This window comes from Eleutherodactylus coqui, chromosome 6, assembly GCF_035609145.1.
Source record: "Eleutherodactylus coqui strain aEleCoq1 chromosome 6, aEleCoq1.hap1, whole genome shotgun sequence".
Taxonomy (NCBI): domain Eukaryota; kingdom Metazoa; phylum Chordata; class Amphibia; order Anura; family Eleutherodactylidae; genus Eleutherodactylus; species Eleutherodactylus coqui.
This window is the reverse complement of record NC_089842.1, coordinates 95024126-95039025: the sequence shown is the minus strand read 5'-3', so window position 1 is coordinate 95039025 and position 14900 is coordinate 95024126. Positions and strand designations below refer to the sequence as shown.

At 41.9% G+C, this 14900-nt stretch overlaps 1 protein-coding gene across 4 annotated transcripts in view; it reads right to left on the bottom strand.

Annotated features, from left to right (window-relative positions):
- Window positions 1-7729: 7729 nt before the first annotated feature.
- Window positions 7730-14900, bottom strand: part of LOC136632373 (ETS-related transcription factor Elf-5-like) — a 30077-nt gene continuing 22906 nt past the window's right edge. For all 4 annotated transcript variants that reach the window (XM_066607186.1, XM_066607183.1, XM_066607185.1 and 1 more), the window contains one exon: window positions 7730-8811. In XM_066607186.1, the coding sequence (XP_066463283.1) occupies window positions 8706-8811 (106 nt within the window). In that variant the 3' untranslated portion in view covers window positions 7730-8705. The remainder of the gene's footprint in view (window positions 8812-14900) is intronic.

Here is a 14900-nt window from a genome sequence, read left to right as displayed (position 1 = left end):
TCCTTTGCACTTCATATTTGAAGATGACCACATTTTTCAGACCATAGGATGCACCGGAATGTAAGACACGCAAATACTTAGAAGGCTAAAAAGTGGGGGGGGGAAGATTTTAAATTTACACCCGCTTCAAGTTACATTCTGAATGTTGATATGTCAAGCTAATATATAAAAGCCAGACTATCATGACATTGATCAGCCACGGCGCCTCTCGTGACCTGCGGCCGGCACACTCTGCATTGCCAGAACCTCAGATGCCCACGGAAATCACTCTGCATCCTATTAAAAGCACTAGCAAAAAAGTGTAATAAATTGAAAAATCCATAGGTTGGTTAAAGCGAGATGCCTTCACATAGAAAATATACCTTATTCTCAAATATAAAAATAACGGTCATGTGACGCTCCGAGATGCAGCATTCACACACCATACAGTGACCTGGGGAGGTATTTAACACGTTCCATATGTTAGATGTCTGGAGTAAAAACAAAGTTTCTTCTGCTTACAACTTTTTGGCCATTTCCCACTTTCCCCTTCACCATTTGTGGTGGGGTTTTTCAGAAGGGGGGCGTAAGGCTCTTAATACATTCATGCATGTCTGGCTATCCTGTGATGCCGGATCGGTAACTGAGTAGGACTAGCTGTAGATTTGCTTTCTAATTTAAGCCAGTTTCTTAAACTCGGGTGCAACTCCCAGGGTAAAAACAAGGCATTCCAAGCTATATGGACCTTGCACATTGCATGTCCTATTCTTGTCCCTGTAAACATACTAGAAAATTCCTGACTGTCCAATGTAATTAATGTGATTTGATCAATGCCAGAGGTTTTAGGGCTGTGTACTCACACTGAGGCCAGTTACGTCACGGAGGTATGGGGTTTGTATGAAGGGTGATCGCGGTCGATCCAGCTCCATATGATGCAGGTACCAGCTGTTTCTTCTAGTTAACGCCCGCTCCCAACAGCTGCAATCAGCAATTCCGCTGATCGCATCTGTTAACCCTTTAAATGTCCCGATAGTTCCCCCTAGCATAAGATCGCGAGGTTCTGTTTGGTTTCCATGGCGTGGCTTGATTACCTGTCAGATCGTCGTAAAATGTAATCATATGGTATTACATTATACTACAGGAGCGAACAAACAAACTAAAAAAAAATGTAAAAATATCAGTTTTAAAAAGTTTTATTTTTAAAGAGAGTAATAAAAGTTAAGTAAATATCCTTTTGCCATATTTATAATAAAATCTACATAAAAAACCAAACATTTAGTATTGTCGCGTCCAATCTATAACACATTATTTAGGCCACTATTACACCACTTTTTTCAGCGTTCAATGCTGCGTTTTAAATACAGCGCTAATTGCTATAAAGCGCCTCCATTGATTTCAATTTGGCTTCTCAGTCAAGCATTTAAACGCAGCGTTTTTAAATACGCTGTCTGTTCTATTTTGGGGCATTTCAGAGTTTTTAAACGCGATGTGTCGCCCATTGTAATGGGGAGTGTTTTCAGCACCGTAAAAAAAAGCAAAACATGTCAACGCAGTAAACGTTGCGTTCAAAACGCAGTGTTTTTACAAGCGCCTGTGAAGTTGTCAGAGAAGGAAAAATACACTGTCAGAATTGTGCTTTTTCTGGTCACCCAGTGTCCAAGAAAAAATAGAAGAAAGTGATTAAAAAGTCATATTTACTCCACAAGATACCAACTGAAACTACGGCCCGTCCCACACAAAACAAGCGTCACACAACTATGTCAGAAGAAAAATAAAGTTATGGCGACCGAAAATAATTTTTTTTTCCAAAGATATATTTTATTTTTTAAAAGTAGTACAGTAAACTACATAAATTTGGTATTTTAGTGATTGTACTAATCCACAGAATAAAGTGTGTCATTTTTGCTGGACTGTAGAAACAAAACTTTCAGTATATTATACGGTACATTAAACAGTACCATTAAAAAATACAAGTCATTCCGCAAAAAGCAGGCCCACAGACTGTTACATTCATCCTGAACTGCCAACAGGACTCTAGGATCAAATTGTACAGGGTCAGCAAGGACGGACGACTTGCTTGGTGTATGGGTGGCTAGACGCAGGAGCAGATAGAACCATCTTTGTCTAACTTCCCCCTACCAATAGACAAAGGGGAACTATAGGTCTCAGGTGTCTGCCCACCAACGGATGGGTAGGATAAACAAACAATAACCGGGCGTCCAACAACCATTGGACAGGTGCAAAGATATAGGCTGGAATACAGACATGGCACAAAGACTGATATACAACCAAAACACTTACCAAATATACCTGCACACATAGCCAGATTGAATAACTATAGGATGGGCAAGGTATTTGTTCGTATTTTGGCCAAGATACTTATGCCCGCGAGCCTACTTCATGGGTCCTCGTGTCATGGGTCTCTACTCTAACGAGACAACTAACCCCAGGAAACCCGCCTGCACGTGAGGCGTTCGTCCCAACAGGGACGACCCCGCGCTGGAACCTATGGACCTAACACATCCTAGATGATAAACGATCCAAGCAGTAACGCATGGAATGTATACAAAATGGAACAGGACTGTTTAAACCACATGTCTGGCAATCAGCACAGACACACAGAACACATTTCAGCTCACTCCCACCGAACAACAAGCATGAATGCAAACAGAAGGGGGAATGAGGAACACCAGCTCCCTCTAACCAGAGGGCTGATCTGTATCTGCAACAGACCGGTGATGATTGGCTGGCTGGAGAACTCCACACCAAGCCAGCTCAATTTTTCATCACCTGTGAAGGTGTGCTCCTGGAAACCCATAGTACTACAGGTCCCAGATTTAATTCTTTATTTGGAAATGTTCACAATTATAATAATCATATAAACAAAGTATAGGTCAAAATATGAAGAAAAGGCATAAACAAAGGACCAGTAATCAATCGTATAGAAACTGCCTGTATGATTGTTACAATCAAAGTAAGCTATCTCCAACTCCTTAAACCAAAGCGAGAAACTGGTGGGGGGAGAGGCAGGATGGGGCACCCTACCCAAGGGAGGTAGCCACGTTGTTGCAACATCTTAAAGCAATTACTATATTGGACAATAGAAACCACAATTCTCATGCTACCACACAGACTTGGCAACTCTTTTTTTCAAACAGCACCTGATTGCGCAAGAATGTGCTTTCTTTCCAATCTCGCCTGGTATTTATGTGGGCATTGCATCATACTGCTGGCCCAGCCCTGTAGGCTGTAAATATGCACATTTTGCAATCCCACGCATAAATGCTGTAAAAAGTGTTCAGCACATACACGGAAAGTCCATCTTTGTTTTTTTTCAATCAATTAGAAGCAACACTCATATAATACATATTACAGTAGCTAGAAAAAAATTATACAATAAATAGTAAAAATTTACATATTTGCATACTTTAAAAAACAGTATTCGATGCAGGACTGTCCATGTGGTTACTTGTATAGCGGACACCGCCAAGAATAGGGGGGGGGGGGTCAGAGTGTGATGTGGAGGTGATTAGGCTCGGGACTTCATGGACCACACATGTTCCTAGGAGAAAAGAAGCAATCCCTTGGTCCAAGAGACTTTTGCAATGGTATGAAATAGTCAAATGTCCACATTTCTGCAAAAGTGAGGTATGTATGAATACCAATCCGCTACCCCTTTGTACTGATAATGCGAATTTATTAGGCAAATTCTTGATGACCCTGTCCCTTTAACGCATCGAGAGGCACCGTTTACAAAAGGGGTCCGAGATTGAAGAAAGAAATTTAAAAAAGTGTGGAGGGGACAGACTAAAGCTGCTCCATCCAGAATAGACCTATATGAAACGGATCCCTAAACCATGATCCTAAGTGTCCAGGGTGATGCAAAGGAAGCCTGTGGATCTCAAAGCAAAGAGGTGAGCTCCTCCTTCCTCATTATCTCATCAACCAAATGTAGATTTCCAGAGGGCTGGGATACACAACCGAGGCCTAGGGGCATTATTAATTATATGTTTTAGTATGGACTTTCAGTAGGTTTTCATCGGTAGATCAGAGAGATGTAAAGGAGACTTCGGTAAGTCATAGTGTAGGACTTCCCATGTGAGTTAATGCAACTTCTTCCAGAAGTCTCCCAATTTCAGGCAGTCTCAAAAAGATTAGTTTTTCTTTTTTTAATCAGTAGAACTGCCATATTTTTCCTGCAATTTCTAAAAAACTGTGTACAGTGTATTCAGAAAATGTTCAGACCCTCTCTTGGTATGGCCTTGTGCAAATAAATAAAATCAAGTTTTCCCAATCATTCTGCACTCAATACCCCATAATGACAAAGTGACAACGGAATGTTAGTCTTTCATTTTTAAGAAATGTACAAAAAATTCTGATATTTTGCATTGACATAAGTATACAGACCCTGTAGTCTTAGTTGAAGGACCTTTGGCAGTGATTACAGCCTCCAGTCGTCTTGGGTATCATGCCACAAGGTTTGCGCACCTGGATTTGGGGAAATTCTGCCATTCTTCTCTGTAGATCCTCTCAAGAGCTCGGCAGATTAAATAGGGAACTGTCTGTGGACAGCCATTTTCAGTTCTCTCCAGAGATGTTAGATTGGGTTCAAGTCAGGGCTCTGGATGGGCTATTCAAGGACATTCACAGAGTTGTCCCGAAGCCACTCCTGTGTTGTCTTGGCTGTGTGCTTAGGGTCACTGTATTGTTAGAAGATCAACCTTCTTCCAAGTCTGAAGTCCCTTGCACTCTAGGTCAGGTTTTCATTAAGAACGTTCCAGGCACTGAAAAACACCCCACAGCATGATAGGATGGTATTGGGCAGATGATGAGCAGCGCCTGGTTTCCTTCAGACATAACCCTTAGAACTGATGCCAAAAAAGTTTGATCTTGGTTTCATCAGACCAGAGAATCTTGTTTCTCAATCTGAAAGTCCTTTAGGTGCTTTTTGGCAAACTCCTGGTGGGCTTTCATATGTCTTTTACTGAGGGAGAGGCTTCTTCCGGCCACTCAGCCATAAAGCCCAGATTGGTGGAGAGCTGCAGTGATGGTTGACCTTCTGAAATTTTCTCCCATCTGCACACAGGATCTTTGGAGCTCAGTCAGAGTGATCATTGGGTTTTTGATCACTACTCTTATCAAGGACCTTCTTCCTCGATTACTTAGTTTGGTGGGTCGCCAGCTCTAGGAAGAGTCCCGGCTGTTCCAAACTTCCTCCATGTAAGAATTATGGAGGCCGCTGTGCTCTTGGGAACTTTTAGTGCAGCAGAAGTTTATTGTAGCCTTCTCCAGATTAGTGCCTCCACACAATCCTATCTCTGAGGTCTACAGGCAGTTCTGTCTTCCTCATGGGTTGGCTTTGTCTCTGATATGCATTATGAGCTGTGAGACCTTATATAGACAGGGTTGTGTCTTTCAAAATGATCAACTGAATTTTCCACAGGTGACTCCAATCAAGGTGTAGAAACATCTCAAAGATGATCAAGAGAAATGGGAGGCCCCCAGAGCTAAATTTCACTTGTCATACCAAAGGGTCTAAATACTTATGTCAATGCAAAGTGTCAGTTTTTCATTTTTTAAAAGAATTATAAAGATTTCTAACATTCTGCTTTCATTTATTGATTATGTGGTATTGAGTGCAGAATGATGGGGAGAAATTCACATTGTTTTTTAATTCGCACAAGACCACAACATAACAAAATGTAAAAAAAAGTGAAGGGTCTGAAGACTTTCTAAATTCATTGTATGTGAATAGCCTCCCAGGCTATAATGCGGCTGTGTGCTGTGCATGAAATACACGTACAGAACACGGCCCGAATGTTTCTTTGGCCTAAAGGGGATTTCACACGCAGCGTTTTGAGCCAATGTCAGAAGTTGATTACATAAATCATAAAGGAAACACTTCTATTTCTCCTTCCTGCTGGATGCATTTCTGGCTTGGGCTTCAAAAATTGTATCAAAAGATATAGTGGGGTTTTTACGGAAATTGCTATGTGTGAAAGTACCCTAAATTATGTAAGTATGATTGATACCAGGGAAGAATAACATTCACCTGCTTCTCAAATTTTAGTCTGGGTGTATTTCATTAGTATATAAAATATTGTGCATTTATTACCCAGTCTGATTATGAACGTAGTTCTTTGGGTTCGGTAGTCACTATTATATTAGGATATCTGTCTGGTGCCAAAATAGCATTACAGAGCAGAGTTGCAACTATTAAGGAGCTGGAAAATAACGTGCCATATATGGGCCCTGCTGCAGTAGATTTTCTCATTGTCCATCTAATGTCAACAGGTTGTCTAGCCTACCACTTGACTAAAGGTGTATTTAGACACAAAGATGATCACTCAAAAGATGGCTTTTGAGTGATCATTTTTGCACAAACTACTACTTGGTACTAATTAGAGATGAGCGAGTATACTCGCTAAAGGCAATTGCTCGAGCGAGCATTGCCTTTAGCGAGTATCTCCCCGCTCGAGACGGAAGGTTCGGATGCCGGCAGCGAGCAGGGAGCTGCGGGGGAGTGCGGGACGGAACGGAGGGGAGATCTCTCTCTCCCTCTCCCCCCCCCCCCCCCGCTCCCTCCTGCTGACAGCCACTACTCACCGCTCCCACGCGCCAGCACCCGAACCTTCCATCTCGAGCGGGGAGATACTCGCTAAAGGCAATACTCGCTCATCTCTAGTACTAATACCTATTAGTACCAATTAGTAGCATGTGAGCCGCCAGGAGCTGTATTCAGGGAACAGACCTCCCGCTGTTCTCTGAATAAGTTTCCTTTGTTCTGCCATGGGGCTAACAGCTGAGACAATGTAATCAGCGCTCCCTCTTATCAGCTGTTCTACCTAACAATGGATTCCATGCCGAACTGAAATCCATCGGTCGGCAAAAAAGTGAAAGATGGGCACATTTACACACAACTATCGTCACTCAAAAGATGGCTTTTGAGCGAATTGTAAGCAATAATTGTTGCATCAAAATGGGCCTTAAGGGACTTACAAGATATAAATGACACTGAGAGAAATTTATCAAAGGCTTTATGCCACTTATGGTGTAAAAAAAAATCACAAATTTTGGTGCATGACATATTCATGCTAATATTTGCCAAATTTTTAGGGGTGAGGTTTAGTGGGAGGACGAAGATTTACTATAACTTAGATTAGAACTGGCACAAATTATAGCACAAATCTATGCCTGTTTGTAGCAGGTGCTTATTTCAATTTGTGGCGCATGGATATGCAAAGATTGGCCACATTTTTAAGAGTCATGCACCTTTAATTTAAAACGCACCAAGATGCTATACTATAGTTTCAGACTTACAAATGTCCCTCACTGATACAAAGACTTAACTTAGGACCTTCCCACTTACGAGGAACGAACCAGAAAGTATAGAAATAGGAAACTTTTAACTTACATATTAATGAAAGGAAAGCTTAAAGGAAACAAACTTTTTGCCTTGGAGTGTTGTCTGTAAGACTCCTTATTTCAGCTGGATCTCCTTAATGAGAACTAGTTCCCTCCAAAGCCGCGACAAAGACATTTCCTGTTACCAACCTGTACATGGCTCTGTAAAGATGAAAGGCAAGGACCCTAAAACAGTTGTCTACAGATTGTGTCTGGTTTGGCTAAAATCCTTAGTTATGGTTGAAGGCACTTTTTGGGTGCGACATTGACTTATAAGATGGCTACCTGTAGTTTGCCTTAGGGAAAGTCTTCTTTCTTCTGGAGGAGAGCTAATTTATATAGAGAGTAGGGATACGTTTTTAATGTACAAAGCTAATTTACATAATCTTACAACTTGAAGACCATTATTATTAAACCCATGTTGAACATTCCCAAATGATAGATGATACCATCGTCAGTATTTCATAAATTAACATACACTAATAAGGCACATGAACACTACCATATTTTGGTCCCATTATAGGAACCAATAAAAACTGGCTATTTGAATGACCTTACAATGTATTGTAAACAGAAGAGCAGTTTGCAGATGGGAAGATGCCTCACGAACCATCACTCTTAGCAATAACTCTTCATGTCCTGAGTTTGTTGATCCTATCATTAGCTCCTCTATGAGTAATGGAAAGAATTGGTTCTTCTGAATCTCCATTGCTCTTCATGCAATATCATTCCTTCTGAAGCACCTATTACCTCCCCATACATGCTCCAATTCTAAAACCAGCCTTCTCGGTGTACCATAAAACTAGACCAACTTTGGCTGGCTTTAGAAGGCTACTGATTCAAAATGTCTTCTTACTGGCTCTACAGATATCACCTATTACCTACTCCAGGCTCAGCCACTACCTATGTCATACTGGGACTACATATGAGTATAACATGAACAGGCAGACAGTTTTCAGAGTCCCTAGTGCAGCCAATGCTGATTCTGCGTCTTGCTAGGTTGGACTGTTGATTTCTTTCTAGTTACATACACGTTCCGAAATCATTAATTGCAAAAGTGCATGTAAAACGCATATACGGATTATGTCACTGCTCAAAAACGTTCTTCATATACAGGAAAAGTTGTATCATCCCATAGAAAGTCTTTAGAACATTCATGTATTTCAGGCGTTCCTAGAATTTTTCCATATACCAGATTTCAACATAGTGGCCGATTATGTGAAGAGAAACTCGCATTATCTGCTAGCATGCTTCTGACATGTCTTCATAATGCATGTGACATTCTCCATACAATGTTCACACAAATCCTGAGGTCAGTTCAACTAGGTCAGTTTTGGTGATTCTTCTCTCCAACCATGAGCTTTCTTCCCGAATTTGTAAGTCAACCTTCCATCCACACGCTCCAGAATCCCTGACTTGTAGTAATGTCTGGAACAGAGAAGACAAATGAATTATAAGCATTTCTTACAAATAATCTCTCATATGTTGGTTTCTATGATTGTCTTGAGAACATTTCTTCCTAAAAATCAAAAAATTCATACAAGTTTGCATAATCATGGCTGGTTTACACATTTATATCAATGTTCTGCATATTTATGCACTGCCTCTTCACCTAGAACAGACTGGTAGCCCATTAGTCTTGGTTAGATTGGCAATGAGGAGAGCCCTAACAATCACATTTTTATAATTTCTTGAGGTGTCAAGGAAGTGCCTAAATGAGAAAAAAAACCTATAAATTTACGATATGTCCATAAAAGACATACAGGATGTCCATCATGTTACTTCTGGTTAAATTTGGGCGTATATCTTTTTCAGGCCATACTACATGTAATAGTATCTTAATGCCTCGTTAAGTCAGACAAGAATGAGATCAAATCTGTATTATTCCATGCAGGCAACAAGAGTTATCATAAAATGACAACTCTTTGAGGTGACCACCCAAAACAGAATAGAAAAATGGCCTTCTAGTGGGGTGGTCCTCTTAGACAAAATGATCAGTTTGTATAGTACAGTACATGATGGAACTGAAAATCTATCACATGCAATCTGGTCTGGATAGAGGGGTGGTCTTCCCAAAGAGGTGGTCTTTTGGAGAGGTGTCACTGTAGCTAGGTTGATATACGTTCAATACATTTGCTTTGGATATGAATTACCTACACATATCTTAAAGAAGTGGCAGGCAGACATGAAAAGTAAATCTGACAGCTAATGGAAACAACATTAAAAAATTCTAAATGTTTAACTACTTGATGGAAAATCCGTATTTTTGTCCAGTGTAAGACAACCAATCAGACAAGATGTTGATGTGGAATTTTAGTTTGTTACAGTCCAGAGGGTAAGGAAAATAAACAGGATTATGGGTACACCACAGATCTGTTTATGTGCCCCATGGTTTCAGGGTGTGAACATATTACTTTTTGGATGAGCACAGCTCATGAACTTATGACCAAACCTTGCAGATTGTGAAACACATGACAATGCGATTGTTATATTACTGTAATGAACTATGGACTGAAGTTATTGTTGTCCTGCATCTTTAACAGAACTTTGTGTTAACCCAGAATCTGACAGAGTTTATTATCAAAGATGTTTGGAGGATACTGATGCCCCTGTAAGGCCATTGCTAGATGTAGCCCTGGTATCCCTCCAACAATATTGATTGATTTCTGCATTGCCTAAGAAACGGAAAACATGTGGGCACTGAAAAATACTTTTTAGGTGTTAATCTCATTGAAATATGACTAAAGTCAGCATATCAAAGAAGTCATTCCCATTGGACAACTCCTTTTAGTTGAAGGATTCCCTGATTATAATATGATCACAATGTGTCTGAGTGCAAGGAGTCCTAGTGATCAGCAAAACTCTGCGGGGGAACCCAGTGGTCAGTGTTCAATTTTATTGCAGTAGCACCAGAGAGGAAGTTAAAGTGACCCCTCAATCCTAAACAGGGCTGGTGTTGAGGGGGGTAGGAGGGGCAAACTGGGCAACTGCCCAGGGTCCCCATCCCCAGATGGGCCCCCTCTTGAAATACCTATAGGGGTCAGGGTTGCTGACGCAGGGTTTCAGCGATACAGATGAAAACTACCAACCTTGTCTGGTGGGAAAATGACCATGCTGCTAGCCTAAATTATGCTGTGGGAGAAGGAAGGAATCCAAACTTTCACCTACCTCCCACTTGATATCCAGCCGAGATGCGCACAGGGTCACAGGTCAGCATGTACTATGCCATGGCCACCCACCTGCCGGCTTGCAGAGGAACATGGAGTAAGCCAGCCCAGAAAACTTTATCCCAGACAACCCCTCTAAATTCTTGGAGGCACACTGTGCATTACTATTACTAACTTCTTGGCGGCATGAGTATTGCTTTTTTCAGGTGATGCAATTTGTGGCGCTATTTTTTTTAGAGAAGCGAAAGCTATCAGAGCCACAAACTCTTCAATTAGCTAGTGAAGTCATAAAGGTCTGGTCCAGGTAGAGAAGAAAAGGAACAAGTCCAGAGGATGTCAGCTGTGAGTACCTGGAGTTGTTTATTAATATCTCCATGTACCTAACTACTTATATGATCGGTGTATTTAGTAATTTTTGTATTTCTGTAGTGTTTTTATTCAGTCACAGTTTGTTGGTGTTAGCTTGTCTCAGATGGATCCACAATATGAAATGAAGTTGTCCAAGTTTGGGTGCCTGCAGACAGCCGGGTCGGATCCCGCTGCGAGAATTCTCGCAGCATTCTCGCAGCGGTACCTGACCAGAGCCCCTGCAGGGACCAGCGCGGCACTCACCTCTGCCGCGGCTCCGGCTCTTCGATCAGCCGGCGCATACGCAGAGCGGAGCCGGCTGCCGGGGAGTCACATTTCTGTGCGGGGCTCACAGAAATAGAGCATGCCGCAATTTGTTTTCCGCGCATAATTTATCTAACGCAATCCTATGGCAGCTTCCACGGGCGGAAATTCTGTGGGAAATCCTGCCGCGGAATTTCTGCCCGTGTGCAGGGGGCCTTTGGGGAGTGTGGTTGCTAAAGTGTTGCAGTTTCGCATGTTGATCATCCTATGTCTTGATTACAACACTCTTGTCACGAGGAATCTAATATTAGACCTGTTTACCTGTTACAGTAATTCTGTGGAAGTCACTATTGCACAAAAACACGTCAGAAGGTGAATCACATTGTTTACAGCCATCTGCTAATGGGACTTCACTAAAATAGTCACATTACAAGCCTGCGCTCTACTTTCAGTAGAAAGTTTCCTAACTTTATCAAAGTTGTATAACATGAAACTCGATCTAGTCATCATGTCTCTTGTAAAACAAAGTTATAGAATAGGATACGCTTGTTGTTTTTCACCTCCAGAGATGATGAACTCATCACTATGTAATCTTACAAGTCTTGAATCACAAGATCATATCTCCTACTATTACAGACCATGAAAGTAGGCCAACTCCGTGCTCATCCAAAGCGTCATACCCATACCCCTGAAGTTATACTTAAAGGGGTAGTCTGGTAAGAAAAACTTAAATTGAAATGTGCTCAACCCTGTCATAAAACATAAAAAAGTTGTAGTCACCTCACCCGCTGCCATTCTGAGGTGCATGGTCTGTGGCTGCACTTTTCCAGCTCTAGCAATGATGTCACATCAGAGGGTCATGTGACCACTGCAGCCAGTGGTCACATTACTGGCTGATCCTGAGTTTCCTAAGCTAGTAATTGGCTGCAGTGATCACATGACCCTGTGATGTGATGTCATTGCTCTAGCTGGAAGACGTATGCTGCTGAGAAAAGGCACCATCAAAATAGCAGCTGCAGGGATCTGAGTGAGGCGAGTATAACTTTTTTTTACATTTTTACACAGAGCTGAGTTCATTTCAATTAATTTTTATTCTCACCAGACTATCTCTTTAAACTTGATCAATTTCTCATTAAGAGTGTATTTACGTGGGCAAGAAACTTGTGCGAGTTCCGTTAGATACAATATGGATGGAACTCGCATGAGTATAGAATCCATTATATTCTATAGGTTTATACACATGGGCGATTTGTCTCTTGGCTCAAGAGGCTGAGATAGAAAACTCGCAGCACGATCTTTTTTAGGGAATTATTGTTCAAGATTCTACATTATTTCCTATGGGTACCTGAAAAAAAATCACATCGTACTTGCATTCTATGCAATTTGCATGCAGTTGCAATGTGTTTTTTCTGTTTATTGGAACAACATGCAATGAAAACATGTGAAAATCGCATGTACAGTGATGTAAAGCCATATCCCACTCTCAGACCACATCTTTCTTCATCAGGCACCCTAGTATCAACCTTAACCCTCCTACCTATCCTACCTACAGGAACCTCCAGACCGTCCACACCCAACAGTTTGCTGAGACCTTACAGTCCTCCCTGTCCGCCATCTCTCTCCTCTAATGCCCCAACCTGGCTGCCCTCACTATTACACCACCCTCAAACATGCCCTGGATGAAGGGACCAAGCCCCCCCATCCTCTCCCCCCGTAAGCCGAGCATCTCACTGCAGACCGCGGCAACCCTGGCTCACCTCCCAAGCGCACTTCATTCAGCAGAAAGAAGGTTATACGAGCAGCACTCACTCACTTCAGCTCCACATAGGCAGGATGTCTGTATTATGCAAAGCCATGGCAGAAGGGAACCTGACCTTATCCCCCAAAGGAACCGAAAGAGAATAGAAGATCCACAGCAGCATGAGACGATGCAGTGAACGTAAAACACTTTATTCCTCCATATAAAAGACATCTGCGACGTTTCGACCTTTGGTCATGTCTTTATCAAGCATAGTGCGCCATCAACACCATACATAGCATCTATAGCATCCCAATTAAAATCAGTCAATTGTAGAACTTGTAGTACAGCTGAGCATACATACACTTATCACATAAACCACAAGTTACCCAGAAAAGTGCCTCACATGTGTGCTCCATCCGCCATGTTTTAGGGTTGTAGCATCCCCTTACATCCCAGGCGCATTCACGGGAGTATAGGGTTCGGGCGAGATAAGATTACGGCATCGGAGCTCCAAAGCTGGTGTGGCTAGTGCTCATGCGCGATAGTATCAAATCATGCGAGAGTTAAATACAATAATTTATGGGGTTGCAATATGTTTGTACCCTGTTGATAGCGTACAGGATACCAGTGTAGGATACCAGCTCTATACCTTCTCCCGAAGATACATAAGAACTAAATCGACCCACCGGGCCGCCCAATAGTGGCAGCCATTGGTGGTCTATGTGAGACCTTGGGGAAAGTGATTGAACATATATTACATCCTATTGTAGAGACACTGCCATCTTATAATGGGGATACAACGGATGCATTAAATAGAATTAAAGACATTCAATTAGAGTCAGATATGACTCTGGTTGTATGCGACGTTTAATCCCTATATACATTAATTAAGCATGAGCATGGACTCGAGGTAGTAGATTACTTTCTTAGATGTTCAGACATAGACACGGAATTCTGTGGATTTATTTTAGAGATGTTGAGATTTGTTTTGACCCACAATTTTCTTATTTTTAGAAGTACGCTTTACCTACAGCTCCAGGGAACAGCGATGGGGGCGCCTTCTGCGCCCTCATACGCTAACCTTTTCCTGGGGCTGTGGAAGAGAAAGATTTTCAGTATTTCATCCACCCCCCCTTGCCGAATGTGTACATTTATGGTTACGTTATATTGATGATGTGATTTTTGTTTGGCAGGGTGGGGTGGAAGAGCTACATGAATTTATGACCAATGATGTTAACATCAAATTGACATATAAATATGGACGAACTGACATAGAATTCCTTCATACTACAAGGATACAGGTGTACTACAAGTTCTACATTTGGCTGACTTTAATGGGCATGCTATATATGCTATGTATGCTGTTGATGGCGCACTATGCTTGATAAATACTTGACCAAAGGTCGAATGTCGCAGCTGTCTTTTATATGGCGTAATAAAGTGTTTTACATTTACTGCGTCATCTCATGCTGCTGTGGATCTTCTATTCTCTCGCACTTCATTCAGCGGTGCTCCAGATATGCTGAACGACTATGGGAAAGTCAAAACAGCCTGCAGACTTTCTCCATTAGAAATTTATGCTTAAGACTTACAACCTTGTCCTCCACCATGCCAAACAAGTTTATTTCAACTCCCTCGTCTCCTCCCTATCCCACAACCCCAAACGACTCTTCGAAACCTTCCACTCCCTCCTCAACCCCAAAGAACAGGCCCCCGTGACAGATCTCAGTGCCAGAGAACTAGCCCACTTCAAAGAAAAAAATCTAAATGATCTGAAATGAAATCACCGCACACTACACAGCTAGCCCCGATCCAGATCTTTTCAGCACTGCATTTACCACTTACACACTATCTGTATGTGAACCAACGACAGAGGAAGAAGTCTCCAGACTGCTTTCCTCTGCTCACCCCACCTCTTGTGCCAGCCACCCTCTCCGCTCACACCTCCTCCGGTCCCTTTCCCTGGCTGTCATTACCCACCTCACCACCATCTTCAA